The 16,430-nt window shown below is 43.9% G+C and overlaps 1 protein-coding gene across 1 annotated transcript in view; it reads left to right on the forward strand.

Moving 5' to 3' along the window:
- The first annotated feature begins 10,941 nt into the window (after positions 1-10,941).
- PARD6G (par-6 family cell polarity regulator gamma) overlaps positions 10,942-16,430 on the forward strand; it is a 169,605-nt gene continuing 164,116 nt past the window's right edge. The window contains exon 1 of the mRNA XM_043979280.1: positions 10,942-11,291. Within this exon, the coding sequence (XP_043835215.1) occupies positions 11,220-11,291 (72 nt within the window). The 5' untranslated portion in view covers positions 10,942-11,219. The remainder of the gene's footprint in view (positions 11,292-16,430) is intronic.

Genomic DNA, 16,430 nt, shown 5'->3' on the forward strand with positions numbered 1-16,430 from the left:
ATGTGACCCTGGACAAGTCACTTAACCCCAATTGTCCCGAAAAAAAAATGCTTGGGTAATTGAATTGATTCTCTGTTGTTAAAGATACCTAATAAGAAATACCCTTGCCCCTTGCTTTGCCATAGACAATATATTTTCTTCCCCCCCCCCCAAATAGTAGGTTTATTGTCATCTCTGGACATCCTGTGGCAGATGGCTGAGGGAGGTCTTCAGGGATGGGGTCTTTTTTCCTCTCCATGTGGCAGATAGCTGATGGGGGCCTTCAGAGGTGGGGGCTCTTTTCCTCTCCATGTGGCAGATAGTAGACAATATATTTTAAAATTTACCTCATCAAATCATCAAGAATTTCTCTTGTGATAAGAGGAATTATCTCCTTCCTTTTCTGCAGAGGTGGGAGACTATGGGTGTGGAACATTGTATTTAATACCAGGCTTTTTCAGTCAATTGGTTAGTTTTGGTGAACACATCCCCCGCCCTCCTCCTTTTTGTTATAGGAATGGTTTGTGGGAGGGGAGGGAAGGAAGAAAGAGACCCACATTGAGAAATGTAGGCAATGTCAAAACAAAAGTATCAATCAAATATCATTTAAAAAAGAATTGCCTTGGGGGCAGCTAGGTGGAGCAGTGGATAGAGCACCGGCCCTGGAGTCAGGAGTACCTGAGTTCAAATCTGGCCTCAGACACTTAACACTTACTAGCTGTGTGACCCTGGGCAAGTCACTTAACCCCAATTGCCTCACTAAAAATAAAAATAAATAAATAAATAAAAATACACACACAAAAAAAGAATTGCCTTTTCAGATGGGAGGGGAGAGAAGAGGGCAAATAAAAAAAAGGAAGAGGCAGCACTTAGGATAAAGCTGCAAAGTGGCTTAATAGGCGTTTGTCATGTTTTTTGTTGAATTGGAATTTGGTCACTTAATTACATACTATTCCCTGTCCAAGGCACTAGGAGCAGAGCTGGGTGCTGGGTTCTTTGCCCCAGAGAAGATATGGGTGAGGGGAATGCTTTGCCCTAGTTCCCTCACTTAACATTCCTAAGGAATCTTAGAGGCTGTCTAATTCCTTCATTTTACAGAAGTGGAAACTTGGGCTCCAGAAGGTAGTCCAAGGTCAAATAAATATTGGTGGCAGAGCTAAGGTTTGAACCCAGGACCTCCTTGCCAAGGTTTGGGAGGCTTGTGATCTGTGCCACTGAAAAGAATCCCTGCAGGGGTGAAATCACAGGTCTTTTGAAACATTGAAGTAACCCCCCAAAGAACAGTACTCACAAGAGTTTATGGAACATTTTAACATTTTTAGAGCACTTTACATCTATGAACTCAGTTGGCTCTCACAGCAACCTTGGAGATAAGTGATACTATGATCCCCATTTTTGGGGGGGGATAGGGCAATGAGGGTTAAGTGACTTGCCCAGGGTCACACAGCTAGTGTCAAGTGTCTGAGGCCGGATTTGAACTTAGGTCCTCCTGAATCCAGGGCCAGTGCTTTATCCACTTGATCACCATTTTACAGATGAGAAAACTGTGGCAGAGAGAGGTTAAATAACATGCCCAGGGTCACATAGCTAGTAAGGGTCCGAGACAGGATTTGAAATCAGGTCTTTCTACCTAAACTCATGACAGAATCCACTATGCCACTTAACCTCACACCAAATATTTCTAGTGTCTACTGGAGACAAGGCACTGCGCTGAACACTGGGGAGAATATAAAATGGTATCAGCTCATGTTCCTGGCTTCGGGAACACAGCCTGGTTGGGGAGATAACACGTAGATTTGTGAATGAATAACTACTGTAACATTATGAAGTTGTATACTGTGTGGTTTTAATGAGGGATACATTTTTTTTTTTTTTTTGCTGGAGAAATTCAAAGGAGGGAGAGCGTACTTCAGGCTGGGGCGGGCTAGGAAAGTTTCTTGGAAAAGAAGCTGTAGATGGGACAAAACTTGGCTCAGTAAAAACAACCTTAAAATTATGTTTCTTTGACTTCCCCTACACAGGAGGGATTGGGGAGGAGGGGGGAAAGAGGAGGGTGTTGCTTCTTGGCCCTTCCAAGTTTTTCAGACTGAGGTTTGAACCACAAAAAAAAGTGAAGAGTGGATTAGTCTAGAAGGGTCCTTAAATCAGTGCTGGAAGTTGCATCCAATACACTCTACCTGGAGCTCAGGACTGCATGGTTGGCAGTCCTCTTCTTCCCAACATAGAAGGAGAACAAGACTGATTGCGGGTGTGCTAAGGAAGAGGTAGCTAGGTTAGATAATCCTTTCTTGGACCCAAGAATTAAAGCTCAGGAGAATGTAAAGCCCTTGAGAGCAATTTGTTTGTCTTTGTTTAGGCAAGTCACCCACTACCTTCTATGGGAAGCCTTTCCTCATTCTCCCAACTGTCAGTACCCTCCCTCCTCTACAATTCCTCTGCATTTATTTTGTAGTTATTCTATGCAGATACAGAAATCTCCCAAAAGACTTAGTGCACTAAGATCACAGCATTCAGAGATTGAAACTTAAAATGACACTATGACTTTGGGGACAACCTGTATATGTGCACACACATATATGGAGAGGCAGAATGGTATAGTAGCTAGAGAGTTGGCCTTGAAACCAGGAAGCTATGGGTATTTAAGCCCTTCACCTGGCTGGGTGACCCTAGACAAGTCACTGCAGTTCCCAGTAAGCTACTTGACTGTCAAGGAGTAGAGTTTGAAGAGAAGGTGCAGGCCTGTATTAGTAGAAGTTTCTACACTTGAAAAATCATAGGACAAGACTCTATCCCTTATATAAATATATGTTGTCTCCTTAATACAATATAAACTTGGGGCAGCTAGCTAAGTGGCTCAGTAGATAGAGAATTGGTCCTGGAGTCAAGGATAGTGGAGTTAAAATCAAAGCTCAGATACTTACTAGCTGCATGACCTTGGGCAAGTCACTTAACTCCATTGCCTCAAAAAATATGTAGAATATAAACTTCCTTAGAGTAGGGATCATTTCGTTCTTTATGATCTATGTCTCCAGTGCCAGGCACATAGTAGATGCCTAATTAATATTTATTTAATTGAATTGAACTAAGCACTTCCCTTGTGTGTAGCCCTTTTCTAGGTGCTGGAGTGTGTGTATATAGGAGATTGTGAGGAGGGGAGAGGAGACACAAGGAAGCTTACGCTATAGTCCTTATCTATCCTCTGAGTTTGTAATCTCACTGGGAGAACAATACACACACTTGAAAAGTTACATAATGATACCCAGGCAACGTTTGCTTAAGAGCCAAAGGAGTGGTGCATACTCTTTGTAGCTTCTTGGATCCGTGAAGAACAAAGTGTTATAGTCCCCCACTCAAAGTCCCTCGACCTTCAGTCAGGAATATATTTATACCGTTGAAGGAAGACATGAGAATCCACACTGTTTTCAAGTCCTTCAGAAATGGAGATATTGTAAACTGCTTTGCCAGATTGGTCCCCACGATTTATAATCCATGAATAAAAGTTATTTCTCATCTGTTGTTGTTGAGTCATTTCAGTTGTGTCCAACTCTTTGTTATCCCTTTTGGGGATTTCTTGGCAGAGATGCTGGAGTGGTTTGCCATTTCCTTCTCCAGCTCATTTTTTTTTAGTGAGGTAAATGGGGTTAAGTGACTTGCCCAGGGTCACACAGCTAGTAAGTGTTAAGTGTCTGAGGCCAGATTTGAACTCAGGTACTCCTGACTCCAGGGTCGGTGCTCTATCCACTGTGCCACCTAGCTGCCCCTCCAGCTCATTTTTACATATGAGGAAACTGAGGCCAATAGGGTGAAAAGACTTGCCCAGGGTCAAACAGCTAGTCAGTGTCTGAGGCTGGATCTGAACTCAGGTCTTCCTGACTCTATCCACTGTGACACCTGGAGTCAGGAAGAGATGGGTTCAAATTCTGCTTCAGACTCTAACTGTAGGATGCTGGGCAAGTGACAACCTTTGTGGGCTTTAGTTTCCTTTCTCTTCTACCCCATGTTGCCTTCATTCTTCTCCTGCTGACATCAGTGACCCTGGCCTCCTGGCTGTTCTACAAACAAGACACTCTGTCTCTCCACTCTGGGCATTTTCTCTGTCCCTCATGTCTAGACTGCTCTCCTTCCTCATTTCTGCCTGTTGGCTCCCCTGGCTACCTTTTAGGCCCCAACTACTTCAGGTAGCTTTTTCCAAACTCTCAACTCTAATTCCTTCCTTCTCTTAATTACTTCCTAATTATTCGGAAAGGGGGGGTGGTGCAGCTAGGTAGTACAATGGATAGAGCCTGGTTCCAGGAAGACCTAAATTCAAATCCAGCCCTAGAAACTTGATGTTTGACCCTGGGCAAGTCACTTAACCCTGTTAGTCTCAGTTTCTTCATTTGTAAAATGAGCTTGAGAAGGAAATGGTAAACCACTTCAGTATCTTTGCCAAGAAAACCTCAAAAGGGAACATGAACAGTCAGACAAGACTAAAATGACTGAAAAACAAAAAAATGTATTCCATATTTAGGTTGTCTGTCCATGTTTATTTGCTTGTTTTCTCTTATTAGATTGTGAGTTCTAATGGCAGGGACTCGATTTTTTTTTTTTGCCTATTTTTTTTTATCTCCAGTGCTTATACCTGTCTCACAGTAACACTTTATAAATGCTTATTGCCTGATTGATTGACTGTGTCCCTAAATCCCTGGGATTTGATGGGTAAGCTTTCAAAGCCTTATCTTGCCAACAACTATCCTTCTTTCAAGTTTCCCTCATGAAAATGTAAGCATTTTGAGGGCAAGGACTGTCTTGCTTGCTTGTACTTTTTTTTTTTTTTTTTGAGATATTTTATTTTTTCCGTTACATGTAAAGATAGTTCTCAACTTTTGTTTATACATGCTTTACAATTTCAGATTTTTCTCCCTCCCTCCCTCCCCTCCCTCCCCCCTCCCCTAGACAGCAGGTAATCTGATATAGGTTATATCTATATATATCTATACATATACATATAGATATATATATACACACACATATATATACACATAATAACATTAATCCTATTTCTGCATTAATCCTGTTACAAGAGAAAGAATCAGAGCAGTGATGCAAAACCTCAAAATAGAAAAAAAAAACAACAGCACCCAAAACAAAAGAAATAATATGGTTCAATCAGCATCTATACTCCACAGTTCTTTCTTTCTTTTTTTTTCTTGGATTTGGAGATCCTCTTCTATCATGAGTTCCCTGGAACTCTTCTGTACCATTGCATTGGTGAGAAGAATATAGTCCATCACAGTAGGTCAACACTCAATGTTGATGATACTGTGTACAATGTTCTTCTGGTTCTGCTCATCTCACTCATCATCAGCTCACGTAAGACCCTCCAGGTTTCTCTGAACTCTTCCTGCTCATCATTTCTTACAGCACAATAGTATTCCATTGTATTCATATACCACAACTTGTCCAGCCATTCCCCAATTGATGGGCACCCCCTCAACTTCCAATTCCTTGCTACCACGTAAAGAGCAGCTATAAATATTTTTGTACATGTGGGTCCCTTTCCCCCTTCCATGATTTCTTTGGGCAAAAGACCTAAAAGTGGGATTGCTGGGTCATAGGGTATGCACAGCTTTATCGCCCTTTGGGCATAATTCCAAATTGCTCTCCAGAATGGTTGGATCAGCTCACAGCTCCACCAACAATGCATTAGTGTTCCAATTTTCCCACAGCCTCTCCAACATTTATTATCTTCCTTTTTTGTCATTTTAGCCAATTTGATAGGTGTCAGGTGGTACCTCAGAGTTGTTTTAATTTGCATCTCTCTAATCATTAGAGATTTAGAGCATTTTTTCATATGGGAATAGATAGCTTTGGGCTTGCTTGTACTTTTATCCTCAGTACTTAGAGTAGGACCTGGCACATAGTAAACACTTAATAAATGCCACCTCTCTAAAAATCAAAGGCATCACCTCACCAGCAAAGGTCCACATAGTCAAAGCCATGGTTTTTTCAGAAGCAATGAAGGGCTGTGAGAGTTGTACTATAAGGAAAGCTGAGTGCCAAAGAACTGATGTTTTTCAATGGTGGTGTTGGAGAAGACTTCTGAGAGTCCCTTAGACAGCAAGGAGATCAAATCAGTCAATACCTAAAGAAACTAATTCAGGCTATTCACTGGAAGGTCAAATACTAAAGGTGAAGCTTAAATACTTTGGCCACATTGGGGCAGCTAGGTGGCACAGTGGATAAAGCACCAGCCCTGGATTCAAGGGGACCTGGGTTCAAATCTGACCTCAGACACTTAACACTTACTAGCTGTGTGACCCTGGGCAAGTCACTTAACCTCAATTGCAAAAAAAAAAAAATGTTGGCCACATAATGAGAAGACAAGACTCATTGGAAAAGACCCTGATGTTGAAAAAGATTGAAGGCAAGAGGAAAAGGGGAGGGCAGAGAGTGAGATGGATTTATAGTGTCATGGAAACAATGAACATGAGCTTGGACAGACTTCAAGAGATAGTGGAGGAGAGAAGGGCCAGGTGTGCTATGGTCCATGCAAAGAGGTGGATGTGACTGAACGACAACATCTCTCTTTGTCTCTGCTGATCTCTGTCTATCTCTGTCTCTCTCAAAGAGGGTTGGATTTCACCTCAAAAGTTACCTGGTGGCTCTAAATCTATGATCCATAGCTAATAATATGTGTACTTCTTACTTTACAAGGTTATTTTGAGGAAAGCATTTTGCAATTAGTGAGTTAGTCAACGCCAGGCACTGTACTAATTGTTGGGAATAACATTACAAACTTAAAGAAAAACAGTCCTTTCCCTTAAAAAGTTTACACTCTAATGGAAGAACACAACACTTTGGGGAAGCTGGAACGCAGAAGGATTTCTAAGCATAAAAGAGAACATCCATAATAAAGCCTGCATAGTAATGGGCATGTCTTTTGTCTAAGGACTAGCCTTGAAAAATTCCAGTGGCATGGCCACCATGAAGATTAATGGGGAGCATTGTGAACTTTACCAATGGAAGGTGGGCCTTCACTGGAAAAAAAACTACAGATGTTTGAAGTATTGAAGAAATTTTTAGGGTAATTTTCCTTTGCTTAAAAAGCAAATATTGTGTCACAAATATTTATATTCAGAGCTGTCTCTCCTGGATTTCCCAGGCCCTGAGCTTTTTTGGAGGTGGAGATTTCAGAGAAGACATTAAAATCCTAAACTCCTGGGGAAAAAAAAAGCACTTAAAAAAAAAAACCATACTGTGCTTAGCACTCTGCCTGGCACATAATGGCTGCTTAATGAATACTTACTGACGACTGCCTGGACCTAGAAATTTATTGCTGGAGTTCCCATACTTGGACGTCATTTCTTTAGCTTGAGGATTTCTATAATGATGTAGTGGAAAGAGGCCTGAACTTGGAATGAGAATACTTGGGTCAGAACCTCAGTGTGGCTACTTACTAGCTGTGTATCCTTGGCCATACCTATATATTTCTCAAAGGCTTCGTTTCTCCTCATCTTTAAACAAAGGGATTTGACTAGACAATTTCTTTTGTTGCCTTCCAGGTCAATGTCAGTTGGATGCCAATTCAACTGAACTCTAGGCTCTGAGGATGTTGTTCCTCCTTTGTTTCAAAGAGGATCAATGACATCATGGGGTGAGGTCTTGACTTGCACCTGAACTGGATTTAAGAGAGGCAGAGTTGCCCAAAGTCATCTGCCTCACTCTGTCTTTCAGACTCATCAAAGTCCAGTGGCAAGACAAAAGTCAAGAAGACTGGCAATGGCCCAGGGTGCAGTGGGTGACCTCAGCATTCCAAAAATGAAACCAAGGAGAGGGAAAGGCTGGAAATAGAGCGCTCCACTTGGTATTCCTAATCTTCTTTGCCTTGATTAGAAGCACACAAAATGGAGGGAGGAGGGCACAGTGGAAGATGGATAGAGGCTGGGGCATTCATTGGGTTGTAGGAGGGTTCCCCTATCCCCTGTCTAAATTTTCTTGGATGGCTGGATGCAGTGGATGATCTTGGCATCTTCCATGAAGCCACCCTTCATGACCCTACGAACAAATTGTTCCCATCAGCCCATTCTACCAGGGGAAGTCTTCACATCCCCCTAACTCACCAATGGCTTTGAGGCTCGTAGGTTACCTTCTACATGGTTTAGCCCATCTGCTGAGAAGATTTTAACAGGGTGTGGTTGCTGCATGTACTACAGCTTCTTGGAACCACAAGTAAGAGTTGGGTGACAGGTGGACACTCAATGTGGGTGAGCAGCCCCGAAAAGGACTCAGCAGCCCTCACACCAGAGATGCTAGTCCTCCCTGAACACCACATACACTTCTGAGAATACAAAGAGGGAAAAGGAAGCAATTTTTGTGCTTAAGAAGCTTGCATGTTAGTGAGGGTTACAAATACATGAAAAAATAAACATGGAGTAACTAGAGGAGGGGGAAGATCCAGAGGTGTGCTGGAGCTAACTTTAACCCACTGAGGAAAGCAAATTGTTAAAATTTTGATATGAGCATTTACATCTGCAAATGCTACACATCAGGGCTTGATTTATTTTTTCTTAATTGTCTAGACAATTAATAGTGATGAAGAAAAATGTTAATAAGGTAGATTAAACTAGACAATTAATAGTGATGAAGAAAAATGTTAATAAGGTAGATTAAACTTAAAAGTGTAACATGTGTACATTTCTTTTGGAAAGCCAGTTGTTAAACATTTGCTAATATAATCCTGGCAAACAAATGGGGAGGTAGAAAGATTTCATGGAAGAAGTGGCCCCTGATCTCAGCCTGGTAAGCAGGTAGGAGTAGGTGGCATAGAGGATAGGATGCCAGGAAGATAGAATCCCAGAGAGCCAGGGAGACCTGAGTTCAAATTCTTCCATAGTTCCTTACTAGATGTGTGACCTTGAGCAAGTCATTTAATGTCTCTCACCCTCAGTTTCCTCAATCTCTAAAATGTTGTGAGGATTAAATATCTGTAAAACATTTTGCAAACTTTAAATTGCTAGGTAGAGGTTTGTTGTTGTTAATAATAATAATAAAGGAAGATTCTGAAAGACTGGTGGTTTTGAGACCAGTACTATCTGCCTTTGAAGAAATCTGTGAAATTACTGTTAAAAATCCAAAAAAGGGGGCAGCTAGGTGGCTCAGTGGATAGAGCACCGGCCCTGGATTCAGGAGTACCTGAGTTCAAATCTGGCTTCAGACATTTAACACTTACTAGCTGTGTGACCCTGGGCAAGTCACTTAACCCCAATTGCCTCACTAAAAAAAAAAAATCCAAAAAAGGACAAATTGAAAAATGCTGCAAGCTGCAATACATTTATTTCACTTTATCAGTCACTTACAACTTAGTGAGACTAAGTCAATCAGATGATAAGTGAAGAGCAAGGAATTCTGAGGCAAGGATATAGAACCCTATGGCACTGCAAGTGAGGATGCAGAGGTTGGCAGGCCGCTCACCAAGGACCAAGGAATGAAGATTAAGAAGTGGGTACCAAACATAAATGCTACATTTCACAGTTTTGCTGAAGGCTGGGCCCTCATAATAATAATAATAATAGTAATAATAACAATAGGTCACATTTTACCAGCTCTTTATAGTTTATAAATCGCTTTCCTGTGAGGAAGCAACTTTGTGAAGTAGGCACTACTTGTTGTTTCAGTCATGTCTGACTTTTCGTGACCTCATTTGGGGTTTTCTTGGCAGATACTGGAGTGCTTTGTCATTTCCTTCTCCAGCTCATTTTAGAGATGAGGAAACTGAGGCAAACAGGTTGAAGTGACTTGCCCAGGGTCACACAGAGCAGATTTGAACTGAGGTCTTCCTGACCCCATTCCTGGAGCTCTATCCACTGCACTCCCCCTCGACCCCATAGCTGCTTGTAGGTTTGACTACCAAGGCATATTTAGGACAGATTAAGGCCCTACCCCCACCCCGGCCCTCACCTCCCATCTCAAGCATACAGGGAGAGGCAGCTAAGTGGTGAAGTCGATAGAGCACCAGCCCTGGATTCACAAGGTCCTGAGTTTAAATCAGACCTCAGACACTTGACACTTAACTAGCTGTGTGACCCTGGGCAAGTCACTTAACCCCAATTGCCTCACCAAAAAAAAAAAAAAAGAGCATCAATAAAACATCTGTACACACACACACAAATATCAAACATATAGGAGCCTGGAGCTTAGCAGAAGTAAAACCTCACTGTAATCCATTCTCAGGGAGGTTTTTGAAACACCCAAAACTTCGTGAATGGAATTTGTTTAGTATTCCGGGCCTGAGCCAGAAAGGAACAATGACATTTCTGTAGATCATCCAAAGATATTTCACTCCCCCTCCCACCCTGCCCTCGTCCCCCGCGATTTTATCTATTCTTGACTTCACAAGTTTAAGAAATTCTTAAATAGGGAATGCATTTTTCTCCTTTGTTTTTTTCCCTCTGTGGTTTTCATTGCTATGCTTCGCTTAAACAATTACCCATGGGAGCAACAACAAAAAAAGAGACAACCAACCCCCCCCCCCAGGCCACCCCAACAACAACCAACAAAACAAAAATAACTAATCTTCTAGAAGGGGTGGTTGATGAAAGGAAACAAAAGCCGAGCAGACCCTAGGATCTCGCGGGGTCGCTAAAGCCAGGAAGCTTGGCTACGTTAGGTGTTCCACCGTACGGTGCAAATTTCACTGGCTAGAAAACCCGGCTTGCAGTTTCCAGAGCTTTGTGTGGCTTTGCCTCGGCTTCAGGAATTTCGCCACCGAATTGCTGACAACAGAGCGCGTCCTCTGCCGGCGAGGAGCCTGCTAAGGCGGCAGCGGCGGCGGCGGCGGCGGCGGCAGCAGCCGCAGCAAGCAGTTTCCAGACTCCAGGGAAATGGAATGATGAAGGGGAGGAGAGAGAGCAAGAGAGGGGGGCGGGTTCTCCAGCGAGGCGGAGCAATACGTGCAGGCGTCTTCCCTCCTAGCTTCTCTTCCCATTGAGTCACGGCGCGCTGTGAGCCCCGCTCGGGCGATTTTTACCTACTGAAGCCCGGGGAGAGCGGAGAGACCGAGGCGGGCGTTCCGATTAGGGCGCTGGGGCGAAGTGTAGACTTCTCCCGGGGCTGCGGCGTTCCAAAGAAAGATTACCTCGCCTGTAGTCGGGGGACCAGCCGCAGGCAGGGGGAGGGGGGCGCTTTCCCACAGACGGATCAGCTTTTTTGCAGCCCTTGTTGAGCGAGGGCGAAGAATAGAGATAACTGGGACCGAAAAAATGAATCGGAGTTTTAATAAATCTCAGAGTCTGCGGTTTTTCGATTGTAACGCAGTGGAAGTCAAGAGTAAGGTAAGCAAGGCTGAATGCCAGCCCCCAGTCCTGGTCCAGCCCTCTCTCCCCCCTTTCTCTGTTGCAAATGAATGGAGATTCTTTCGCGTTTTGTGACTTTAGCGAAGTGGGAGACGAGAGAATTATTAGTGACAACTTTTTTTGCGCTCTTTTGCTGTTTCTGAGATCAAGTTAACAGATCCACCTTTCTCTTCCCGGCTTGTGCTGGGGAATCCGAGGAATGTGAGACCTCTTCTGCAACTGCGATGGGGACTGAGGGACCCCCCTCTGCAACCCAGACAGTGAGGGAGAAGTTTTGTTGCAGTGTGAGCCCTGTGTTTGGGGTTCGCTTTTCTCAGATTCCAGCAACCACAGTGTAATCAGCCAGGGTGGCTAGCAGATTCCCTGTCTATCCGCTGTCTTTCTTGTAGAGCTAAAAGCTTGCATTTTCACGGGGGTGGGGGGTGGGGGTGGGGGGAGATTCCCGTTAGATCTAAGCGCATCCGTATAGTGCAGTGAAACTATGGAAAAAATGTTACTGCTGCCGACCCACTCAATTTAAATTTGCTCTTTTGTTTAGTCGGACTGAGAAGCAACCCGAGACACGAAGGAGGCTGGAGAGGGCGGCATTTCTTGGGCTAACCAATGTTTTTTGGGTTTGGGCTGCTAGTCTTAAAGCTTATTGGGGATTAGGATCAATGGGATGGAAGACTGGGGTGGGGGTCGGGGACGGGAAGGACCCCCTCTCTAGGCTACGTGGGGAGAAATGTTTTCAAAGAGAAGGAATCCAGACCCCCCTCCCCCTCTTTTCCCTCTCCACCCCCCAAGTCTTCTCTCCTGGCTCCCTGCTTTCCTCTCTACCCTCCCCTTGCCCCTCCACCCCCATCCCACTAGCTGTTTGCGCCCCTGGCTTGGGCAGTTTACTGAAGGCTTCTGGCGGATCCTAACCAGTGAGTCAGTCTCGCCTGCCTGCCTGCCCGCCTGCCTGCCTGCCCGCCTGCCTGCCTGCACTGAACCCAGCTCGTTCGCTTCTGAGAGCTTGTTTAAACTTGTGTGTGTGTGTGTGTGTGTGTGTGCGTGTGTGTGTGAGAATGTGTGAGTGTGAGCGTGTGTATATGTTTGTGTGTTTGGGTAATCGTCTGATATGATCTGCCGAATTTTCTCTCCAGTGGGGGAACCTTCCCTTCCCTTCCTTGTCTTCTACTGAAGACTTGTCTGTGTCGGGTCATTATCTCGTAGAGAAGACTGTGCCGGCTCCTGGACCCGGAGGCTCTTTGGAGGGTGGGGGTAGGGAAAGGGGAAGGCGGTGAGAAACATTGTAGGTTTGCTTCTCTGTGTCTTTGGAGACTTTTGCATTCGGATGGTCCTCGACTTCTCTGTTGTTCTTGGAAACCAGCCCAAGCTGTTGAAGCTTCCCCACGTAGTGGGGAGTCCACGGGGTTGTAAACCCGTCAGGTCACGACAGCTTCGGCTGGCGGGGGTTCGCCAAGCTCAGCCTTCAGAAGGTGCCGCAGGCGCCCCAGGGACGAGGAAGAGCGGAGAGCCCTCCGCTGGGATGCCCAAGGCCAGCCCTCCAGGTGTTGGTAGTGTTAGTGCTCGACCCAGATTGGAGAGAGTCTTGATCCCCACCCCACCCCCACGATTCAGTTCCCTTCTAGAGAGGGCGAAATTGTTGCTGAGGAGCTTGGGCCCCGCTCCTGAATGCTGGAATTGCAGGAGGTTAGACAAACGTTCGACATTCAGCAACAGGCACTACACATTTACTGGCTTTTCATTCAGCTGCAGGAACAAGATAGTCTGGAGCAAGCTGGATGCAATCTTCTATAAACCAGCATTAAACCAAACGGTGCTTCTTTCGGTTGCAAATTCTGTCATTTCCCCCTCTCCATCTCTTTTGCAAGCATCCATATAGAATCTACCAAGCCTGTTCTGAGTTATGTGGGGGCAACCAACAAACAATATGGTTTAAAACAACCCTTAAGTTTTTTGAAGGCAGGTGAGTGGATGCTGACTACTCAGGGGTACAGGAGACTTAAGCAAGAGCCATGGAGCTGATCAGAAGTAAATGAAGGGGCCTGAACCTTTGCTCACCCCCCAAACAAGTCAGTAACCTGCAGTATTCCCTGGAAGCTGAGGCTTTATTACTAAGGGAGAAGGGTTAGAGTGACTTGCCCCATCCCTTGAAGAGTATCGTCAGCTGTCACTTGTATACAGATGACAACTTTAGGATCAGCTCTCACCTCTATCATGCTCTAGAAACACATCTACACTGCCTAGAAGTCGTCTCTATCAGGTTTTCTTGCCGGCACCTGGAACTCAATGGGTTTAAAACTGAGCTGCTTATCTTACCCCTAAACTTTCTGATGTCACTGTTTTTGTCACTGATACCACTAGACTCCCTAGACACCACCTAGACTCTCATCTTAGAAATCCTGCTGTTATCTTCTACTCCTTCCTCGCCTTTGCCTCTCAGTTACCAGCTCTTATCGATTGTGCCTTTGCAGTATCTCTTACATCTCACCCCTCTTCTCTATTCCTACCGCCACCACCCTAGTACAGGTCTTCATTACCACCAGCCTGAATTGTTGCAAAAGTTTAACTAAGGTATTCCTTCCTTACCTTCCATCCTTCTTCAACCCATCCTACCTAATGCATAGAAGTGTTCATGTCATTCCTCTGGCCTAAACCCTGTAGTGTCTTCCTATTGGGTGCTGAGTAGTTTACATGTCGAAACTTGTAAGCCTGGCATTTCAGATTTCCACAACCTGGCATCATACTATCTTGCCAGCCTTATTTCATACTGCTTTTTATTTCCTCTATGAGCCACCCAAACTGGACTCCTTGTTCTTATCCCTGTTCTTATACCTGCAATGCCCTCCATCCTTCCAATTCTCTGTCTTCTCTCCATCTTTTAAAGCTCGAATCAAATTCAAATCATATCTCTTCTAGGGAAGCTTCTCTGATCTCACTCCACCTTCTCTGCCATTAGCACTTAAATCACTCTCTTAAATTGTTATTGTTCAGTTTCAGTCACGCCTGATTCTTTGTGACCCTATTTGGGCTTTTCTTGGCAAAGATATTGAAGGGGTTTGCTATTTGCTTCACCAGCTCATTTTTTCAGATGAGGAAACTGAGGCAAACAGGATTAATTGACTTGCTATGGGTAACACAGCTATTAAATAAGTGTCTGAGGCCAGATTTGAACTTGGGAAAGTGAATTTTTCTGACTCCAGGCCCTGAACTCTATCCACTTTGCCACCTACTTCAACTCTTAAGTACATCTGTATTATCTGCATTATAGTTACTTGTATATGTAATATTCATTTCTCCCCCTTTGTATCACTCACTTCCCCTTTCAGGCACAGTGTTCTCTAAACATAGTAGATGGCTAATAAATGTTTATTAAATGGCATTCTATTTCATCTAAGATTTAGGATTAGAGATAGGATCACAGCTCTAGAGCTGGAAGGGACGTCAAAGGCCACCTAGTCTAACTCTGTTGTTTTATAGATGAGGAAACTGAAGTAGAAGGAAGTTAGTTGACTTACCCAAGGTCACACAGGTAGTTAGCATCAGATGTAGAATTTGAACCCAGGTGTTTTGAATCCAAAGTCAGTGCTTTTTCACCTGCGTACACTATTTCTCTAGGCAGCTAGGTGGTGCAGTACATAAAGTGCTGGACCTGTAGTCAGGAATATTCATCTTCCTGGGTTCAAACCTGGCTTCAGACTGACTAGCTGTGTGACCCTGGACAAGTCACTTTAACCCCGTTTGCCTCAGTTTCCTCATCTGTAAAAATGAGCTGAAGAAGGAAATGGCAAACCACCCCAGTATCTTTGCTAAGAAAATCCCAAATGGGGTCCAAAAGAGTGGGGCTTTACTGACATGACTGAACAACAACAAACAGTATTTCTCACATGGTGATCTCTAGAACACCAGAGTATAAGGAGGCAGTGTGGTGTAATTGGATTTGGAATCAGGGAACCTGGATTTAAATCACAACTCTGCTGCTTACTACTAGAGCATTTTCCTTATCTGTGAGGGGGTAGGACTAGATGATCTCAAAGATTTCTGTCTATGGAGCCCAAGATCCTGAGTTCAAATGCAGTACTCTCCCTATGCCTTGAAGCATAGGAAACAGGAGACCCCTAGGGAGAGGAACAGGGAAAGAGACAGGTAAAAGATAGTTGGTAAATATTCATTGACTGTGGGGGCAGCTAGGTGGCACAGTGAATAAAAGCACCAGCCCTGGATTCAGGAGTCCCTGAGTTCGGATCCGGCCTCAGACACTTGACACTTACTAGCTGTGTGACCCTGGGCAAGTCACTTAACCCTCATTGTCCTGCAAAAAAACCAACCAAACAAACAAACAAAATATTCATTGACTGTTCATAGAACTTCCTGTGAGCTTATGTTTCTCAGGCCTTTTTAAAGTTGGCTTTACTTGAGGATTTGGGAAGGTGGGGCTGAGGGTAGAGATTGTTGGCCCCTAAGGTATGTATGTTTGTATAATCACATGATATTCGTGTATAGATGTGAGAAGTGACTAAGTATTCCAGTAGATGGTCTTGGTGCTGAGCCTAAGGAACCATAATACTCTTTTTTTTTTTTTTTTTTTTTTTTGCGGGGCATTGGGGGTTAAGTGACTTGCCCAGGGTCACACAGCTAGTAAGTGTCAAGTGTCTGAGGCCGGATTTGAACTCAGGAACTCCTGAATCCAGGGCCGATGCTTTATCCACTGCGCCACCTCGCTGCCCCCATAATACTCTTAATGGTAGAAAAAATGTGGAGAAGTGTGATTTTACTCTTTAGACTCCATCTTTTAGTTTTTATTAGTTCTGTGCTAGGTGCTAGAGATAGAAATACAATGAATGAAACAATCCCTGCTCACAAGTAGTTGGCATTCTAGTGGGGGAGGAACATGTACATATATGGGTGTAATCACTGGAAAAACTTAACTTTAACTCTGATTTGTAGCATTTCACAGTCCCTGCCACATAACAGACTCCTAATGCCTGTTGGTTGATTTCAATTCTAATTATGTTCTTCAAAATAGTTTTTAAAATGAAGAGTTTGTAAAGAATGTTTTCTGAAAACCCAAATGCAGTCATCATGATATGAGTGCATATTTATATAGTACTTTATGGTATACAAAGGCTG

The sequence above is a fragment of the Dromiciops gliroides genome, chromosome 1 (assembly GCF_019393635.1).
Source record: "Dromiciops gliroides isolate mDroGli1 chromosome 1, mDroGli1.pri, whole genome shotgun sequence".
NCBI classification, from domain to species: domain Eukaryota; kingdom Metazoa; phylum Chordata; class Mammalia; order Microbiotheria; family Microbiotheriidae; genus Dromiciops; species Dromiciops gliroides.